This window comes from Callospermophilus lateralis, unplaced genomic scaffold (assembly GCF_048772815.1).
Source record: "Callospermophilus lateralis isolate mCalLat2 unplaced genomic scaffold, mCalLat2.hap1 Scaffold_122, whole genome shotgun sequence".
Lineage (NCBI taxonomy): Eukaryota > Metazoa > Chordata > Mammalia > Rodentia > Sciuridae > Callospermophilus > Callospermophilus lateralis.
Genome location: NW_027512409.1, coordinates 720879 through 741230, shown reverse-complemented (window position 1 = coordinate 741230; position 20352 = coordinate 720879). Strand labels below are relative to the sequence as shown.

At 32.9% G+C, this 20352-nt stretch overlaps 1 protein-coding gene across 1 annotated transcript; it reads right to left on the bottom strand.

The window, feature by feature from the left end:
• Positions 1 to 10060: 10060 nt before the first annotated feature.
• LOC143640116 (protein SIX6OS1-like) lies at positions 10061 to 17216 on the bottom strand. Its single transcript, XM_077108046.1, has 6 exons — positions 17168 to 17216; positions 17025 to 17081; positions 15851 to 15977; positions 13894 to 13983; positions 10210 to 10397; positions 10061 to 10116 (listed from the first exon to the last, which is right to left on the bottom strand). Exons 1-6 carry the CDS (start codon positions 17214 to 17216, stop codon positions 10061 to 10063), a joined length of 567 nt encoding a protein of 188 aa, XP_076964161.1.
• Between the last annotated feature and the right edge of the window lie 3136 nt (positions 17217 to 20352).

The window sequence follows — 20352 nt, the reverse complement described above, 5'->3', positions numbered from 1 at the left end:
AAAAAGGGGTCAGTGTGTGCTCTCGCTCTCTCTATTCCTGCAGACCATTAAGGTCAGAGGAGCCGTCACAGTAACCCCAAAGGAAAAGATATTTGTGTCTCTTGTGTGGTTATTTTGCACAGCCCAGTCAGCCCAGTTTAACTGGAGTAAACTCTGAGCCTTTTAGTCGAGAGAACAGAAACCCGGCAGTATATATGTGTAATAAGAATTGCAATGTAAAAAAAAAAAACAAAGTACATGTAAAAAGGCATGAATTGAACATACTCTATATACAAAGATATGAAAAATTGTACTCTATATGTGTAATAAGTATTGTAATGCATTCCGCTGTTGTGTACTTAAAAAAATAAAATCAATAAAACTAAAAGAAAAACAATAAACATTTGCTAAAGCTATACAAGGTTCTCTCATTTCATTGGCATTTCAACCTTATCATCATCATTAGCAATATAATGCTTATATACATTAATTGAAACTACTACATATAAGACATACAAATACTGGAAAACAAATTCAAAACCCTCAATGAATTTAATGTTTATAATAAATATAATAACTATTTTTATAACAGTTAAGGTAAATCTTTTTAAAATTTATTCCCTTCATATTATAACTAATTAAGAAAATCTTGCCATTTCTCAATTGATGATCTGCTCTGTGTCCCTCTATCCTCTAAAATCTTTGAAAAAGAATACAGAAAAGTAAAACAACCAATTAAAAGAAGGAAGCCTGAACTTTCTTTTTTATTTACATATGAAAGAGCTAATACTTCATTTTTAACTTTAAATAAAATTTGTTTTATATTAACATGTAAGCCACTGCTTTATTATGTTCATTTACAGCCTTTAATTTTCCCTAAAAATATCTGGCTTAAATGGAAAGTTTATTTCATTGTTTTTGTTATGATAGATGTTCTGCCAATTTTTACTTTGCATAATTTGGTGCAACATGGTTTTTATGATTTCTCAATGAACTGTTCTCTTTAAAAAATTAGAAATATATATATCCTTGCTAATGTTTTTCATCTTGAACTCCATTTAATATGACATTGTTATTTCTATATATTGTTACACTTGCTTTTTTGTTTGTATTTGCCTGATACATACTTTCCATTTTTTTTATTTTTAGCCTTTATTTGTAAAATTGTTTCAGCTATTCTGTTTTAATAGTATGTAACTGTATTTTTAAAATATATCCCATACAAGTACCTCTGTCTTCTAATAGTGGTTTAACCCAGTCAGATTTTTATGATTGTTTATCTGTTCAGAACTTTTTCCAGCATCTTGTTTTATTTTCTATCTAAATGCTAACTGTTGTTTCCACTCTGTTGACCTAATTTTTATCTTTTTTCTTCTACTTTTAAAAAATTTACACCTTCCATTTCTCTTCTGATGATTTTCTTAAATATTTGACATACAGACATAAATTTACCTTTTTCCATAATGTATACTTAATCAGCATTTATATTTTCTCCCTACATCTACTAGCCCTCCACCACCAAAAAATTAAAAACATCGGTAAATATTTGTTTTCCTCATTTATCTACCTTCATCCCATATTAAAATCATCTGTAACTTTAGATTTCTATTATACATATTTAGACTTAAGTTTCATTTTAGTGTCTGTATTAATTACAAATCAGTGAAAGGACAAATTTTTTTTCATTGAGGAATTCCCTCTGGACTGTTTTCAAGGGAAAATAAAGATATGCAATATTAGCAGTTAGTTACTTGGTTGGTGTAGTCCTTATTTTTCACAGGCATCAAGAACCACCCAGGACACGAGCCAGTTTCTCTTACCCATGCTCCCCTACTCACTGCTTCCACCTGGAGTCAGTCATCCCATTACTGAGGCTGACCAAAGGCAAAGTAGAGAAACAAAGATGAACATGAGTTAAGTTACTTAACTCCCTCTGAAGGAGCCCAACAAATTATCCTATTGATTGTCCCTGGATCTCTATTTTGTTAACAGAATTATCCTATGCATGTCCCCGGTTATAATTTCCTTCTTCAATCCAATCAGTGTTTCTTCTTCCAGAGATTTTTCAAGTTTTTGGTTTAATAGATATAGGGCTTGGTATTTTAAAATATTTTTTCCATTATTTTGAAAGCAATGGAGCATATTATAGTCTATATTCAGAATGTCATATTCAAATTTTAATTTTTTTTAGATCCCAAAGGTTATGCTAATGGCTGATTTAATATATTTATAACACACACCTGCACACACACATCTCTGTCTCAAGTGTAGTACATTACTCTCATTTAACAAAAGCAAGTATTTAATCTATATTATTAAAAAAGAAATACCTACATGTGGGTCTTTTTCCTATTGTCTGAAGTCAATATTGGCAAGATTTGACTGCTGCACAAAACTTTCTTCTTTTTATCTAGATTATTAAGTAATACTAATTAAAATCAATTCTGAAGATAGAATCAAACATCATCTCTGACTTTTTTCTCATACTGAGGATTGAACCCAGGGCCTTATGCACACTAAGTTTGCACTCTACCACTTAGCTACAACCCTGGTCCTCATCTCCACTATTTAATCTAACCTTATATTTAGACAATCAAGTCTATATGAATGTTAAATTTAAATTTAAGTACACAATTTTTAAACATCACATCTCTTAATTTATCACTCTATATTCACTATGATAGCAATTAAATATGAAATGGTAAAATGACCAACTGACAAAACTGTATCTTTAGAATCCATAACCAAAAAAGACAAAGTAATAATAGTAATGATGGAGGGGAGACAGATAATATAGTTAAACTAGTTAATCTATGGACCCTTGAATGAAATCTAATTCAAATGTCTCAATGACCAAGTCTCAAACACTATTAACACAAGTATGCTACCCATAGAAATCATACATATAACAATATAATTCCTCAAATAAAAATATATAATTACTTATATTCCTCTGACAGCTGAGCAATCCAATCAGAACACATTTTATGTAAAAAGTTTCCTTATCAGAGGGAAAAAATATGTAGAGAAGACATTTCTTGTTTGCTGTCCAACTCAAAGCAGTACTTTCGTGAGTCTGTAAGTCTCCAGTAGTGTTTGTTCTTGCTCACGTCAAATGATAACTAAAATTTATTTTTATTTCTCCTTCTGTCGGTTTACCCAAACAAATAAAGTTATTAAATAAAAAACAATTCTGTACCTGTAACTCTTGATTCTGAAGAATGTATCTTTTTTGGTCTTACTAATTTATGAGGTTCATAAGGAAGAAATAATTGAGTGCTTTGAGGGATTTTATTCAATACAAGCATATGCTCATATTTTTAAAAAATTCTAAAGAGAAGAATAGATTACATTAAATATGAGCTAAGTAAAAATTAACATATTCTGAAGCTAGAAGGGATATTTAGATACTATGTAGTTAAAATCCTCCACTTTGCAAATAATGAAACTAAGTTCCAGAGATTTTTTTAAAGAGAGAGAGAGAGAGAGAGAGAGAGAGAGAGAGAGAATTTTTTTAAAAAATATTTATTTTTTTAGTTTTTCAGTGGACACAACATCTTTTGTTTGCATGTGGTACTGAGGATAGAACCCAGGCCACACACATGCCAGGCAAGCGCGCTACCGCTTGAGCCACACCCCCAGCCCCAGTTCCAGAGATTTTTAACAGACTTTTGTACAATATTATCAAATTACTTGATAATAGTGTCAGAGGTAAAACACCTTTTCTGATTAAGTCCAGTAGTCTTCTCAGTATGTCACAATTTTATTTTTAAGACATAATCATTCTTTTTGTTTTGGTACTAGGAATTGAACCAAGGGACACTTAGCAACTGAGCCATATCCCTGGGCCTTTTTATATTTTGAGACAGAGTCTCATTAAGTTGCTTAGGGCCTTAAGTTGCTGAGGCTTCAAACTTGCAAGCCTTCTGCCTCAGCCTCTCAAGTCACTGGGATTACAGACATGCATCAATACATCCGGCGAACATAAGTCATTTTTAACGACTTTTCAAACATATCAAAAACATCTTAAACCAAAAGTCTAATCATAAAAGTAACATTTTAGATTTCAGAGTACTTTAAACTTTAAAAAGACTGATTTGGAAACAAATCAACTACCATGAATACAGAAATCATTAAAACAATAATACATAATAAGTGGGTCTTTTAAGTTTTTTTACTGAAAGATAATTTCATTGACTTCTTCCTAAATCAATGAAGTAGAATAAATGCTATCAAAATACACTGATTTAACCTTATCAATTTAGGATACATGATATTTTCCCCAGTACCGAACTTTACATATACATACATAGACAAATTTAACACCTTTTCCATCTTAACTAAGCAAGCACTTATTACCCATTGTAGCATTTTTTCCTCCTGTGGTGGATTTAACCCAGGAGTACTTAATCACTGAGCTACATCTCCAGTCCTTTATATTTATTTTTTAAATTTTGAGACAAGTTATCTCTAAGCTGCTTAGGGCCTAAGTTGCTGAGGCTGGTCTCCAACTTGCAATCCTCCTGTCTTAGTCTCCCAAGGCATGCACCCCCACACTCAGCTGTGGCTTAACTTTTGCAGTGTGAGGTATGATAGAAAAACTAGCATAAATTTATTTTTCCTTCTTCACAATTTCATGGACAGATAAATTTAATCACAGATCTTGGCATCCTAAGCATATAACTGTTTTTTTCCCTAATGTTAAGAACTTTCACCTTTTCACTTAAATAAAGCATTTTACAGCTTCTATTCAACATATCCAAATTGCCAGAATCACTAATCTTTCACTTGGGGGTCATTTTTAAGTAAAATAAGGGTTACTTGAACACCAGCGCCATGATAATATAACATTCAATGGGATAATTGAAATGGCCACTAAGTAACTAACAGGCAGGTAATGTATACAGTTTAGACATACTGAAAAAAGTGATGATTCACATCCCAGGTGGGATAGAGTACAATGACATGAAATTTCATTAGACTATTCAGAACAGCATGCAATTTAATTGTTTATTTCCAGAATTTTCTACCTAATATTTCTGGATCATGGTTGACTACAGGTAATTGAAATCATGGAAAGCAAAACCATGGATAAGGGGGTGCTACTGTATACACTGAGTAAAAAATGACTAAATATTTATATAAGTTCCTCTCAATATACAGAATATTTATGTTATTGTTGGCAAAGCAAAATTCTGTATGTTTGCCTATTTTTTAAAATCAATTTTATCATAAAACTAAATACATACTGTCATAGATACGATATGTGGGAGTGCAACATGTTAGGGAGGAGGTCAAGCAAATAACAGATCCAAGGATGTGGGTTCAGGGAAATAAACTCAAGAAGAGTGTGTTGAAAAATCAACACAAAGGCAATGAAGACTGAGGAATGGAAATTTAGAATGAAAAAAGGGCACAGGCAAAAAGAAAAAAAATAGAAAGTAGATCAGAAACAGCAAGAGTAACACATCTATTTTTCTTTAAGAGAAAAATTAATGACTTTTTCTTCATGCTTCCATCACTAAGGTCTATTTGATCAAAAAACAGGACAAAAAAACAAGGAAACATATGATGTCATGGATTAAGTCACAATTATAGGCTCATCTACACTCTCCATGATAAAGAAAGAACTAAACAAGTTGGTGACAAGATGATAAAAAGGTGGATTGTGCATCAGATGTGCTGTTGCTACCCTCTCTCCCTCTACAATTATAATATCCTCAGCCTCACTAAAGCATACTAAATAATAATAGTTCAAAACATTTAAATTAATATTTTAAAAAATATTTTATTTTTTAGTTATAGTTGGATACAATAGGTTTTTTAAATTTATTTATTTTTTATGTGGTGCTGAGGATCGAACCCAGGGCCCCACACGTGCTAGGCGAGCGCTCCACCATTGAGCCACAACCTCAACCCCTTAAATTAATATTTTTCATAAGAAATTAATAGAAGATAGCCTGCATGACAAAGGTGTAGAAAACATACATTGGAGAAAAGATAGCCTCTTCAACACATGATGCTGGGAAAACTGGAAATCATATGCATCAAAATGAAATTAAATTCCTCTCTCTCATCATGTACAAAACTCAACTCAAAATGGATCAAGGACCTAGGAATTAGACCAGAGACCCTGTGCCTAATAGAAGGAAAAGTAGGCCCAAATCTTCATCATGTCAGATTAGGTCCTGACTTCCTTGATCAGACTCCTAAAGCACAAGAAATAAAATCAAGAATCAATAAATGGAATGGATTCAAACTAAACAGCTTCTTCTCATCAAAGGAAAAGATAAATAACATGAAGACAGAGCCCACAGAGTGGGAGAACATCTTTACTATACACACATCAGATAGAGCACTAACTTCCAGGATATATAAAGAACTCAAAAAACTTAACACACACACAAAAAAACAAATAACCCAATCAACAAATGGTCCACGAAACTGAATAGACACTTCTCAGAAGAAGATATACAATCCATCAACAAATATACAAAAAATATTCAACATCTCTAATAATTAGAGAAATGCAAATCAAAACTACTCTAAGATTTCATCTCACTCCAGTCCGAATGGCAATTATCAAGTATACAAGCAACAAAAAATGCTGGGAGGATGTGGGGAAAAGGTATGCCGCAAATTGGTGCAATCACTCTGGAAAGCAGTATGGAGATTCCTCAGAGAACTTCGAATGGAACCACCATTTGACCCAGCTATCCCACTCCTCTGTCTATACCCAAAGGACTTAAGATCAGCATACTATAGTGATACAGCCACATCAATTTTTATAGCAGCTCAATTCACAATAACAAAACTGTCTGATCTGGATGCCTTTCAATAGATGAACAGATAAAGAAATTGTGGTATATATACACACAACGGAATATTACTCAGTATTAAAAGAGAATAAAATTCTGGTATTTGCAGGTAAATGGATGGAGTTGGAGAATATCATGCTAAGCAAAGTAAGCCAATCCCCCAAAACCAAAGGCTGAATGTTCTCTCTGATAAGAGGATGTTGATCCATAATGAGGGGAGGGGGCATGGAAAGAATGAAGGGACTTTGGATTGGGCAAAGGGGAGGGAGGGAAGGAGAACAGGAATGGGGGTAGGAAAGATGGTGGAATGAGGACATTATCACCTTAGGTATATATATGACTGCACAAATTGGTGACTCTACATCATGTACAACCAGAGGAATGAAAAGTTGTGCTCCATTTGTGTACAATGAAACGAAATGCATTCTGCTGTCATGTATAACTAATCAGAACAAAAAAAAGAGGATAGAATACAGAATCAAACTTTTAGATGCAGAATCTCTGGTCACATAAAATTCAATTTTAAAATTTACCTATACCTTTCTTTCAATTCCTTTCTCTTTTCTGTACTTTTTTTCTTTTCTTCAAGAGTTTCTGAAAGATTCTTGGTTTTATAAAGTCTTGCAATCAGCTAAAAAGAAAAATGGGAAAGGAAAATGAAATAATTACCTGCAAAGAAGAACGTTTTATCTTAATTAATGAATATGATTTTTTTTTCAGTAGAATCACAAGATTTGTATTTTTGGCAGAATTTACTATCTTCTATTGAAAGTCATTAAGAGTTACATCAATATTAAATCATACCCTTTAACTTTTCCTTACTACTAAATTTTCAATCATAAATATCAATAATTTCCACTTTTTAAAAGAATAATCATAAGCAAAATAGACATTGAATATTTACATAGGGACATAGTTATCACATATTTTAAAGGAAATAGCATCCATTTTTCTCTCATTATTAAAATTTTATTGCTGGGGGCGCTGGGGTTGTGGCTCAGTGGTAGAGTGCTCACATAGCATGCATGAGGAACTGGGTCTGATCCTCAGTACCACATAAAAAAATAAAATAAAGATATGTGTCCACCTAAAACTAACAAATAAATATTTAGAAAAAAATAAAATTATATTGATATTATTTTGTACCTTATAACTATGAATGATCACTATAAAATCTAATTTTCAAAAAATTTAGAAAATTTAATTTTCAATTTTTTCTCAAAATTTATAAAATGATTTTGATGAGTTCTTGTATGTATGTGAATCAAAGCCATAATTCAATGGATGATACTAAAAATATTCAAAAAAACCTTAAAAGCTTAACTGTTTCTAGACTGGCTTCCTAAAAATTATAAACTACAGTTATAAATTTTGCAAGATTAAATTATTTAAACTATTTGCTGTTCACCTTTTTGAAAACACTGTTACTTTTTCAATGCTTTTAAATTCCTGTTACAGGGCCAGAGGTATTAGGTACCAGTGGATCAAATCCAGAGCCTAGTATACATGAGGCCTTGGGTTTATCCTACTGCACCAAAAGTCAGTAAGTAAATTCCTCTTAACCTACATCTTGATCCTTCTTCAGGCCCTCCCAAAAGCCAACCTATTCCCCCAAATTCAGAGTTAAATAATTTCCACACCTGAAATACATTTTGGCTTCAAAGTGATCTAAAGCTTATCAATTGGCCTTTGTCTACATTGAGGCTATCTTAATAGCTCTGCGGCCCGGGTTCGATTCTCAGCACCGCGTACAAACAAAGATAGCAGATATTAATATTGATCTCTATTAACTTAAAAGTAACATCCATCAAAAATATTTGTTAGAATTTTTTCATTCAGTTAAATATTTTCACAAGGTGTTATTTGGTTTTTTTAAACTAAGTTCACTGTGTCATTGGGATGACTAATAAAATATAATAAATTCAGGTCCCAATTTAACTTTTTATGCTTGCATCATGTATTATTCCAAAATCAACATTAAAAATCCACCCAATTTCCCTTTTCTTGCCTTATAAAGTTCATCAATGCACCCTGTAAAACTGAGAACTTTCATCTGGACATTCTGTTTAGGGAGGATTTAGACTCAATTTCAAGTAGAAAATTTATCTGCTATTAATAGACATCCTACATGGTTATTAATTAACACAATTACTTAAGTTCCTTTATTATCTATCTAGAATTTAGAAATGAATAGAAGAGTAACAGTGAACAAGAACTTAGAGAAATTTTATCAGAACTTCCTATCCTGCCTTAAAAATATGTGACTTTTATGCTAGAACAAACATTTCAGGTGAATATTATTTATAAAGCTAAGTTATTACTAAAAGTATCAGTTTAAATTTTAGAAATAGATATTTAAATCCTAATCTTTAATTCTTCCTACCTCCACCTACCTCTTCTTGTTTGACATGCAACTTTACATCTCACCCCAAATCATATCCAACACCCTTATACTTTCTGTACTCCATCTACCAACTAACCTCTGCCCTTTCCCAGTAAGAAGTTAATGCAAAGATAAACAACAAATGTTCATAAAAATATAATAGGCTCAAACCAAAACATGAAGGATAAAAAGCAGCAGAGGAGATAAAAGAATGGTTTAGGATGAAACAGAAAGGAAACAAGGTAGAATACAGGGATAAATAAGACGTAGTACAAACATAGGAGTTATAATCTGATAGAAAAGCATATGAAGGATTGTGGAGGTCGAAAGAGGATTAAAGTTTCAAGTTCAGCATCAGGAAAGATCTCTCTGACAAACAGGTGAGACTTAGACGAATTAAGAATTACTTAAGCATCTATTACAGTGATACTGTATTAGAATTCTTTATTTGTCTTTCTCCTCTACTAAACTGTGAGCTCCTTGCAAGAGAGCTTTGTAATTTCTTCAGTACTGCCTGACACAAGGTAAGTACCCAATAGTGAATAATTGTTGACTCACTTTTTTACCATCATCTATCATAACAAGTAATAATTAATCAATTTAATCAGAACTTCTTTGATAAGACAAAGCAAGATGATATTTTCATTAGTTTGATTGTTGATATGCCACTTTAAAACCAAATACACATACAATTTTATTCCCCTTAAAATTACTTACTTTTGATCACATGTACATGAGAACTAATCCCAAAAGCCCTTAAAGTGACCTTTTAAATCTGAATTAAACACAAAAACAAATCTATGAAGCTCTCACAAGGAAAACAAAATAATAATTAAAATACAGAAACAATACTTATCTAATAAAATTATAAATAGAAATACTATTGTGGATACATGTGTAATGTCCACTTGGTAAGTGATGGAAAGGGTGCAGGCACTGACAAAAAGTCATAGTTGAGACTGATTTATTATATTCTTCTCAGTACAAAGTTATAATAATTAAAGCAACATATTACAGAAAGGTTAATACCTAGAAATTCCATAAGAATTGTTTCATTCATTTTTAGTTGTTCAGAACATGCCAACACTCTCTTTTGAATTTCTTCATGTTCTCTTTTCTTCTCATAATATTCACATGAAAAGGGTGTTTCTGAATATTTTAGTTGGTATTGCTTCAAAACTTCTTTATACTGACATACATAATCATGATACATTTTTCTGTTAAAAATAAATGATGTAGAATAGATCTAAAAACCTAATAAATATCACTTGTTAAAGTCTCCTAAATTAAGTATAAAAAGCAATTCAAACATCTAATTGTCTGTATTTCCCTCATTATTGTCTGTCCTTCAACTTTCTTTAACCCCAAGACACTTCTCAGCTACACTTTTTTTATTCCTCACCTGGTTAATCTTCTTCAATTTAACTTCCACTCCCACCAGTATAATGACATTATTCTTTCCATGGTCATCAATGATCTAAATTGTCCAATCAAATGATCTCTTTTTCATGTTCATCCTAACTGACATTGCAGAACTGGGTTCTTCTAGTCACACCTTTTTTTCCCCACATTTTTATTGGTGCATTACAGTTGTACATAATGATGGGATTTGTTGTTACATATTCATTCATGCACAGGATATAACAATATAATTTGGCCAATATCAGTTACACCTTCTTAAATATCTATGCTCCCTGGGTTCTGACCTCTGTAACTATGCCTTTTAAATCTCCTTTAATTTTCTTTAGCTGAAACTATTACATGAAGTCATGTTCTGTGTGTTAAAACTCTGGGTTCATAATCATTCATGTATACCTCACAAGTATTCTTATGAAAAAAATTTGAGTCATTTGGAGGAATTCTTCTATATCAATTCAACTAATAATGGGTGACCATCTATTTAGGCACAAGTTGTAAGTGAGGCATTATTCTTACAAAAGAATATTAAGACTTCTTTCTTGTTTGACCCATACAGACAAAGGAGTTGATTACTACTGCCTATGTGCCAAAACTTTGTGATGAGGTAGGGGAGGAGATACTGAGGATTGAATCTAGAGCCTTGCAAGTGCTCTACCACTGAGCTACATCCCCAGGCTGCCTATGTGCCAAATCTAATCCATCCTCTATTGTCTGTGAACTAAGAATGGTTTTTAAATTATTGAAAAAAACTTGAAATATACTCCATGACATAATAAAATTATATGAAGTTCAAATTTCACTATCCAATAAGGTTTTATTGGATCATATCTCATTTATTTATATATGGCCTAAAGCCATCTTGTACCACACAGTAAAGTTGAGTTACAATACTTACTATCTGGTATTTTACAAAAATTGTTTGCCAATCATGATCTATAACACTGAAAGTACTCAATACAGTTCTTCACAGAAAATATACCCTCAGCCTCAGTGTTAGGGACTGCACCGAGAGCCTCACTCATTGAGCTATACATCCCCAGTCCTACAGAAAATATATTCCTGAATCCTCTTTTTACCAAATTCTGGTTTCAAAAATAATATTCATAGTAAACTTTTTGAAAATATATAGTCCTTATATTCCTCAAGATTTTATTTCTTGGATAAAGAAATTTCTTAAAAGATGCTATAATGATTATTCTCCTTAGCAGAGAATAGGAGCAAGTATTCTTAAAACTTCTGGTTTAATAAGTAATGATTAATAAGTACTGGGTCAATAAGTCTGAATTTTAAGAATGATCTAATTTTTTAGTATTGCTAAACTCTGTCCCCTTTAGCAAGATAAAGCAGTTGAGCCCCAAATAAGTTCCTATTCTTCTAAATGTATATTTATAAATTAAGACCCCACTATACAATAACTTGGGAAAATGGTCCAGGGGGAAGAGAAATACCATTGAAAAATTAGGCCTGGGTCACCTGTTTCATATGAGATTAGCATACCATATTCTATCTTGTTTATACTATATAGTCATATCCACTTCTAACACCTTCCATATAGAAACTTTGGCAGAACACAGCATAGCTAAGTCATGATTCAGAAAGTCATTATTATCTAATTTATTCTAGCAGTACTAGTCTTCATGAATGCTCAGAACAAGAATGAGAGATCAGAAATAAGTAGCTAGTGCCCCTACTTCCTTCCTACTTCCTCAGTACTGATTGTTGAAATGAAGGAAATTATATGCATTTATGAATATGTCAAAATGAATACCACTATTATGTATAACTTAATGCATTAGTAAAAACATTAAAAATGGGGACTTTTTTGAAAGAATTTACTGAAAATATTACCACACTCCCCAATTTCCCCTTTTTGAAGACCCAGGGGAGAAATTTCTCTCAATTCTCGGGAAAAACTTCATAACTTATCCTAAGCAAGTAAACTGCTAAGGTTTAAAACCAGGGCCTTGAGCATCCTAGGAAAATGTTCTACCATTGAGTCACACCCCCAGCCTCTAACTGAATTTTTTTAAATGAATACTCTGATCATATATCTTGATCAATGCCTTGACTACTAAGAATTTCAAAGCCTAATTTCTGTACTTTTAACAAACAATATGCAGGACCACATGTAGCCTTGATTTTTTTTTAAACAGTGTGGTATTTTTATACAAATATCTCAAATTCTTTTGGGATTGAAGCAGGATCTATAAATGGCAACCTAATAGTCTCCTTCATCTTTTCCACCCTCTGTCTACTCTTTGGATGATAGCATACTTTTGCCTTTCTCCACTTTGCTCCATATATTTTCCTGAGAAACCTCATCTACATACAAGATTTCTAATGCCATTAAGTCCCAATTTTAAACTTCAGTTCTAACCTAAGATTCATCTTTGAAAATAATGGATTATAGATTTTACATGGGTAGTTATTTTAGGAGGGTTTTTTGTTTGATATTGGGGACTGAAATCAAGGGTGCTTTACCACTGAGCTTTATCCCCGGCTTTCTTTCTTTCTTTCTTTCTTTCTTTCTTTCTTTCTTTCTTTCTTTATTATTTATTATTTTTGAGACAGTATCTTGCTAAGTTGTTTAGGGTCTCACTAAGTTGCTATAGCTGCCCTTGAACTTGAGATCCTCCTATCTCAACCTTCAACTTGTTAGGATTATAGGCATGTACCACAAGGCCTTCAACATATGTGTTTCTTAAGTAAAATGTGAAAACTGATAAGTGTTCTCAAATCACTTCAGTTTTTAAAATTAGGTAAAATTTTAATGCTATATATATCATGTTCAAAGTCTCTAACCTTGTTTTATTACATTCATTAATTACATTTAATCCCTAAGATGATGTGATTTTACATGAAGTAAAATAAATTCACATAACTACTGGTATTTCTCCATTAGTATATAACCACTTTACTAAATTAACAATCTGAAAAACTGAAATTTGACACAAAATCCTTTTTAAAACCAATTCCTCAAATTTTTCAAAATGTTTATTCTACAAATAATTATCCTCCTAAATGTTTGCTTACACTGTTTAGTCATAAATACCATTAACTGAAGAACTTTGCTATAAATGCTACTGATAGATAAATGGTTTATATCTAAGGCAATATCTCAACATATTCAAGCTTTTACAACAAATATGGAGACCTTCAATGATTCAGTCCAAGATATCACATTTACTTAAAAAATATTCCCTCACAATACACACTTTCTAAATTCTTACAAAGCATGTTCCAATAATACTAATTTATAAAACTGATACACTTAAGTTAATATATATACTGTACTTGTCTTTTTCAATGGTTTCTTGATAAATAGTAAATTGGTCCTGCATATAATCTTCATGTTTATGAAAAACATCACATGTTGGCTTCCAGCTATAGAAAAAAGTTATAGTTGTAATTAGCACTTCAGAATGATAAACAAATAAAAAAATTGGCAGAGATAATAAAAAATGAACAAAATTATTTAAAGAGAAATGAATGTGTCTTTCTAGAGAAAACAAGTTTACATCAAGAAAACATTCCCTATGCCATAATGAAATTTACTACTCTGTACAATTAATATGAACCAATTTTTAAAATAATAAATACAACAGTATTAAAAAAGAAAAAAAATTGCATATCCTATCGCAATCACTATCAATATCCACACACTCATATGCTCAAATATTAATATTCATTAATTTTTACATAAAATTTGTTTTTGAGATATGACAGGGAAAGAAGCAAATATAGCATGGCTGAAACTAGGCCAAAATAGATTATCAAATCAGATAGAATAAAATGAATATTCACCTCATATATTTTTGTTTTATTATATAACTTGAAAACTATTACCAATACAAAAAAACTAAAATTACTATATATACCATGGCAGCTTCCATTCTAAGAATTGTTTGAATATTTCCTCTATTTTCATTTTTTTTCCAAATTCAAAAAGTACATATGCAAAATGAAAAAGGAAAAAAAAATGTACATATGCCCATTTGGAAGCACAGAAGAGTATACATAAGAAACTATCATACATATTCTCAATATTAAATAACTACTATGATTTTAAAATTGTTTCAAGATTTTGCTACAATTATATATTTTAACATTACTTAGATCATATTCACATAAAATTTATTCTCCTTTATCACTTACTGAAATTATACTTAAATATTTGTCTTAATTATTTTTCTTTCTTTCTTTCTTCCTTTTTTTTTGTGGTGCTGGGGATTGAACCTAGGGCCTTGTGCATTCCAGGTGAGCACTCTACCAACTGAGATATATCCCCAACCCCTTAATTTCTGATACTTAAGAAATATTCCCCAAAAGGAACTTTGAAGGTATAAGATTATACATGCATATATTCGGAGTATTTAAAAATTCCATAAGAAACATATGCTCACTGAGAAGATATTCACTATAAGCTTTTCAATGTGCATCCCTTGAGGCTTTTCTTAGATATAGATATATCATCATGCATTGGGTTCATATTATGAATAATGATGCATAAACTGCTTTGTTCAATTTGCAATATACTACTAACATTTTCCCATGTCAAACATACACCTATGTCATGATTTTATTGGCTGCCTAGTGTTCAGTCATCTGGATATACCAAAATTCATTTAACCAGTCCCCTAATGTCGAACATTTAGAGTCACTTCCAATATTTTTCTATCATAAAAATGGTTGAAGTAGAAGTCATACAATTCAATGGCAAGAAAAGAAATAGCTTGATTAGAAATTGGACAAAAGACCTAGAGAGATATTTCTCAAAAGAAGTGTTTTATCTTGAAAAGTTTTAGGTTGGATTCCCTTATACAAACTAAGATCTTAAGCCACAGTGTAGCTCAGTGGTTCTTGTCTATCATGTATCAAGGTAGCACTTGCTTATCATGCATAAGGCCCTGGATTTTATTCCCAGCACCACATAAACAAAAACACTAAGATCTTGAAAAGTCAAAAAATGGAAATTATTTCAGACTAATAGGACTTACATAGACTACACTAAAATTCTTTATTTATACTAACTATATCTAAGTTAGTGAAATCTCATAATTCAGCACTTAGGGCAATGGTAGAGAACATGCTTAGCATGTACAAGGAAGACCCTGAGTTCAACCCCCAATACCAAAAAACCAAACCAAACCAAAACAAAACAAGCAATGATGTCTTCAACTATAAACCTAGAAATCTTGAATAAAAAAATCAAATGGCAATTACTGAAGGTTCATTTCTTTCAAATACTCACTTACTACAGTTGTCTTTGATTTCATTACTATGTTTACAGTAATGAGCAATTTCCTCATCTGTTGTATTTATAGTTTCATGTATCTTACAAATAGTTGATTTGTTTTCTTTTATGTCTTCAAAGCATTCTAAAAGAGGAAATGTTTATTTCAATGTTTATTTATAAATTCAAAATAAACAAATACAGTAAGAAAAACAGTTAATGTCAACTTACCTAAAAGGAGGACAGCCAGAAAGGAGAGGAAGTGAGGCTTGAGAAGGGAAGGCTCCTGTACTAAAAAGTAGAAAACCACAGCCCCCCAGAAACTAAGGAGGATTTGTATTTGCAATTGAAGAATGTACGCTGGGCTACATTAGATGACACTTAAGGTCAATTCATCTTATGATGCTATAAATTCCTGCAGATGTTTACTCATTAATTATATTAACATAAGGATTTTCTTATTGACAAGTACATAATTTCTATCAATTAATTATTAAATACATCTTAAATCATTGGTAAATAAGTTAGTTAACTTATTTACCAATGATTTAAGATAAACTTAGTTCTTGAAAATATTAAATAATTTCATAATATTTTATTTTTTGATTGTAGAAAAAAATAACCAAATTCAATCTTTCTGTGACAATTAAGAAGTTAATAGTTATATTTTTAGAACTAAAATATTTAAAGCATTATATTTATTTAATTTGCCCAGCTACTTCACTTATATTTACTAGCCAATTCACTTATTTTCAGAATTATTATTCCTGAAAATGTGGCATCAATTCTGGTTCCTAATTTTTGATGATTTCTTTAAAGAGAAACATTTCACTCAAATATTTGAAGTAACCTTGTTATTTGAGAAATATAACATTTTAAAACTGCACCTTAGGGGTCCCTGCTGCTTAAAGCAAAATTCTTCACAAAATAATTAAATGCAGAATACACAAAATTACTGAAAAACAGTAGGTGAATCACAACTATTTTGCCTAGGTTAAAAAGCTCATTATTAGTGGAGAGAATTAGTAGAGAATTTCCAGAATTAGTAGAGAATTTATACTAATAAATTAGTAGAGAATTTCCAGAAGAGTTACAATGCCAACTACAAGTTGCCCTAAACAGGGCAATTATATATTATGCTATATGTCATAAAAATTAAGACAAAACACCTTTAACATGCAAAACTACTTACTATTAATTCTTTGAATCATGTCTTCTTTAGTACTTATATCTTGCTCATACTGGAAGACTAAAACAATTCTCTTGTGACTTTACTTCATTGTTAAAATGTCGAATAATAATACAGTTACCTATTTATTTTCATTTTATACCTACCAAACTCTAACAAAAGTCTGTCCAGACTGACAAAGAGGCTGTCATTCATCTTGAATACTATGTAAAGAAAATAAAAAATAAGTGAATAAACACATGAATATAAAATGAAAATACACATGTATATTCAGTAACAACTTTTTAAATATAACATTCTCACAAAAAAATGTGGATGGAGCAAGACAGAGGGTAAGAGACGTTTTCAGTCCACAGCCACCTTTCTGGTAGAGCCAGCCCTAAGAGACACTTAGGCAGCTGCTGAACCTCCTTGCATGACTGAGACTAGGGGCAAGGGTGGGCGCCTTCGTGATTGTTAATTCCTGGTACTGCAGTAAGTCTTTGAATCTCTGGGGATCCAGACACCTAGACTTCTCAAAAGGGCGTGCCCTGTAAAATAAATATCTGAATATGTCCCTGCTTGGCGTGTGTACTGCCCCACGCAGTGAAAGTCCTTCACCAACAGCAAGGTGAAACCTAGAAAAGTGGTGCAGGTTTACATTTACCAATTTGCCTCCCAATAATTAAAAAAAAAAAAAAAATTCACAGGAGAGCCAACTCGCTGTACAGAACACGCCAGAGGTGGCGTTCGCAGCTCTGGCTCCCCGTAGACCCGAGGGACGGCTCGGGGCCGCTCGCGGCTATCAGCGGGAATTCGCTGGCCCGCCCTCCACTCAGGCAGAGCTGCTGGCCTCTGCCCACCAAAACCCAACAACGACGCCGCGCGCGTCAAGCGCCCGCCACGGGATGAGGCGCCACGTCGCAGGTAGTTCTCCGGAGTAGGGCCAGGCTAGCCACTTCCGCCGCTTTCCTCAGAAACCACCACACACGGTTCCTTTTCCCACCCACCTAAACAGCCCCTCGAAACCCCGACGTCCAAACCCTCTTTCCTTAGGGTCCCAAACTCCACTTGGGGCCCAAGTCGTCCAGAACGTGACCCCAAACCTAACTCGAAGGTCTGGAGCCCCGTCCTTTCCTCGCCCCCTGGCGTCAGCGTGGGTAGACCCCGCGGAGCACGCAGCAAGAAGCAGATGGCGTGGAAGAGCGAGATCCCGCTCCCGGCGAGAACAGGGTGGCGATGGCGCCATCCGGGGAGTTAGAACCACAGGAGTGAGTGCAGGGTGAGGTAGCACTCAGAAAAACACAGGGGGTCTGTCGTGAACTCTCCCGCTGCCTTGCAACCTAGTGTTAACTTCAAAGACTATCCAGCCCTCTTCTAACATAATAGATTTAGACAAAAAATTGCAGAATAGCAATAAAATTAACTTTAACATGACAATAAGAAACTCATCAATCAGAATTCAGTTTTGAATTCGGCATTTTGCTTCTTTGAAAAGCATAATTCAAACACGTTTTAGTAAACATTTTATGACTACCTCATTTGTTGTTGCAAATAAAGCATATTTTGTGCCTAAAACTGTCACCACTAGGTAATTTATGTTTTAGATTTTTCATGTCGAAGTGAAGAGTGAAGAAACAATAATGTAAACAATTTGTCTCAATCCGTTGTTGTTGTTCTCTGGACTGAACCCACGGCCTCAAGTATGCTAAGCACGCTCTCTACCACTGCGCTAGATCCCTCTTGAATCTTTTATTCCTGGTGAACATGTGAAATAATATCAATAATTGCCTTAAGCCGACAATACTAAATCATTTCATAGATTAAAATGGAAAACAAGCTTTTCTTAAGTACATACCATATGTATATTTTATTATAATGTGTTGTAATATTGATCACTAGTATTAATGATAGTGAACCATCAAAGCTAAGTTAGTTTTCTGATGATTTAAGAATTTACCATATTTATTTGTGTGTGAGAAAGAAAACCTTTATTTTTCCAGCATTATTTAGGTATAATTAATCACTTTCCAAAGGCCCCACCTATGGACTCTGTACTTGAACTGTTCCACCCTGTTAGTATCTCACAATGGGGAGTAAATTTCAACCCATGAAGCCTTGGAGAACACCCTCAAACCATATCCAAGCCATAGCAATTATGAAATAATTATCACAATCAAATTAATTTGTATAACATATTCACCACTTCATATAGTTATCATTTGTGTGTGGCATGAACATTTAAGATCTACTCTCTTAGCAAATATCAAGTATGCAATTCAGTGTAATTAACTATAGTCAGCATGCTACACCATAACTTTTCATCTGCCTAACTCAAACTTCATACCCTTTGACTAAAATCTCCCCATTCCCACTTTCTACTTCCCCTCCCACTGGCAACCATCATTCCACTCTACTTTTATGAATTCAGATTGAACTTGACCCAAATCCAAAATTATATCTTCCTGTCTAATATTTCCTGTCTTTCTGACACTTCCTAAGAATCAACACATGAAAATTTTTATCTCATGTGATTATCCTCATCTCTTATAAATAATTATTCACAAGACATTAATTTTTTTCCTTTGATATATTCTTTGTATGCATTCAATCCACTCTATACATAGTCTTTGTAGTCAAGCAGATATGATTGTAACTATTGGTTCTATCATTTGTTAGGTCAAAACTGTGAGCAAGTTTCTAACCTAAGCTTCAGTTTTTTCAAAAGCAAAATGAGAATTGTTATGATAGGATAGTTTGAAAATTAAATTATTTCTATAAAGCCCCTAATGTAATGCCCAACTATAATGACCACACATGGTATATAGAAAATTAAAAAGCCATTCAGAACAAAATTCTTCAAGTTCCATGTGGTCATATTTCATATGATCCCACTTACATTTTCATTTTTGAGGAGGAACAGTTTATTTGGGCGCTCACAGTGTCAGAGGTCTCAATCCACTGACTGCAAGCTCCATTCCTCAAAATTCAAAGTGAGGCTGAACATCATGGTGGAACAATGTGGGGGAGGGAGGCAGCTCATAGGATGATCAGAAAGCAGATACAGATTCCACTTGCCAGATATCAGATATATACCCCAAAGGCAGCCCCCAATGACCCACCTCCTCCAGCCACAGTTAATTCTATCAGGGGATCCATTCATTGATTGAGTTAAGGCTGTCATAACCCAATCATTTCTCTTCTAAATCTTCTTGCTTTGTCACACATGAGCTTTTGGGTGACACTTCACATTCAAAGCATAACAGAAGCTATCTCATCTCTTCCATAAAGCCATTTCCTCTGTGTCTTGAGTATCATCTCCTTTCACCTCCTCAGGAATGTTAAAATATCA

Excerpts from the sequence above, each read along its gene's own strand:
- LOC143640116 (XM_077108046.1), bottom strand. The coding sequence starts at position 17,216 with ATGAATGACAGCCTCTTTGTCAGTCTGGACAGACTTTTGTTAGAGTTT. Across the intron at positions 17,082-17,167 it reads CAGACTTTTGTTAGAGTTTG|TCTTCCAGTATGAGCAAGAT; the intron begins GTAGGTATAAAA and ends GAATTGTTTTAG. Across the intron at positions 15,978-17,024 it reads CATGATTCAAAGAATTAATA|AATGCTTTGAAGACATAAAA; the intron begins GTAAGTAGTTTT and ends TTCCTCTTTTAG.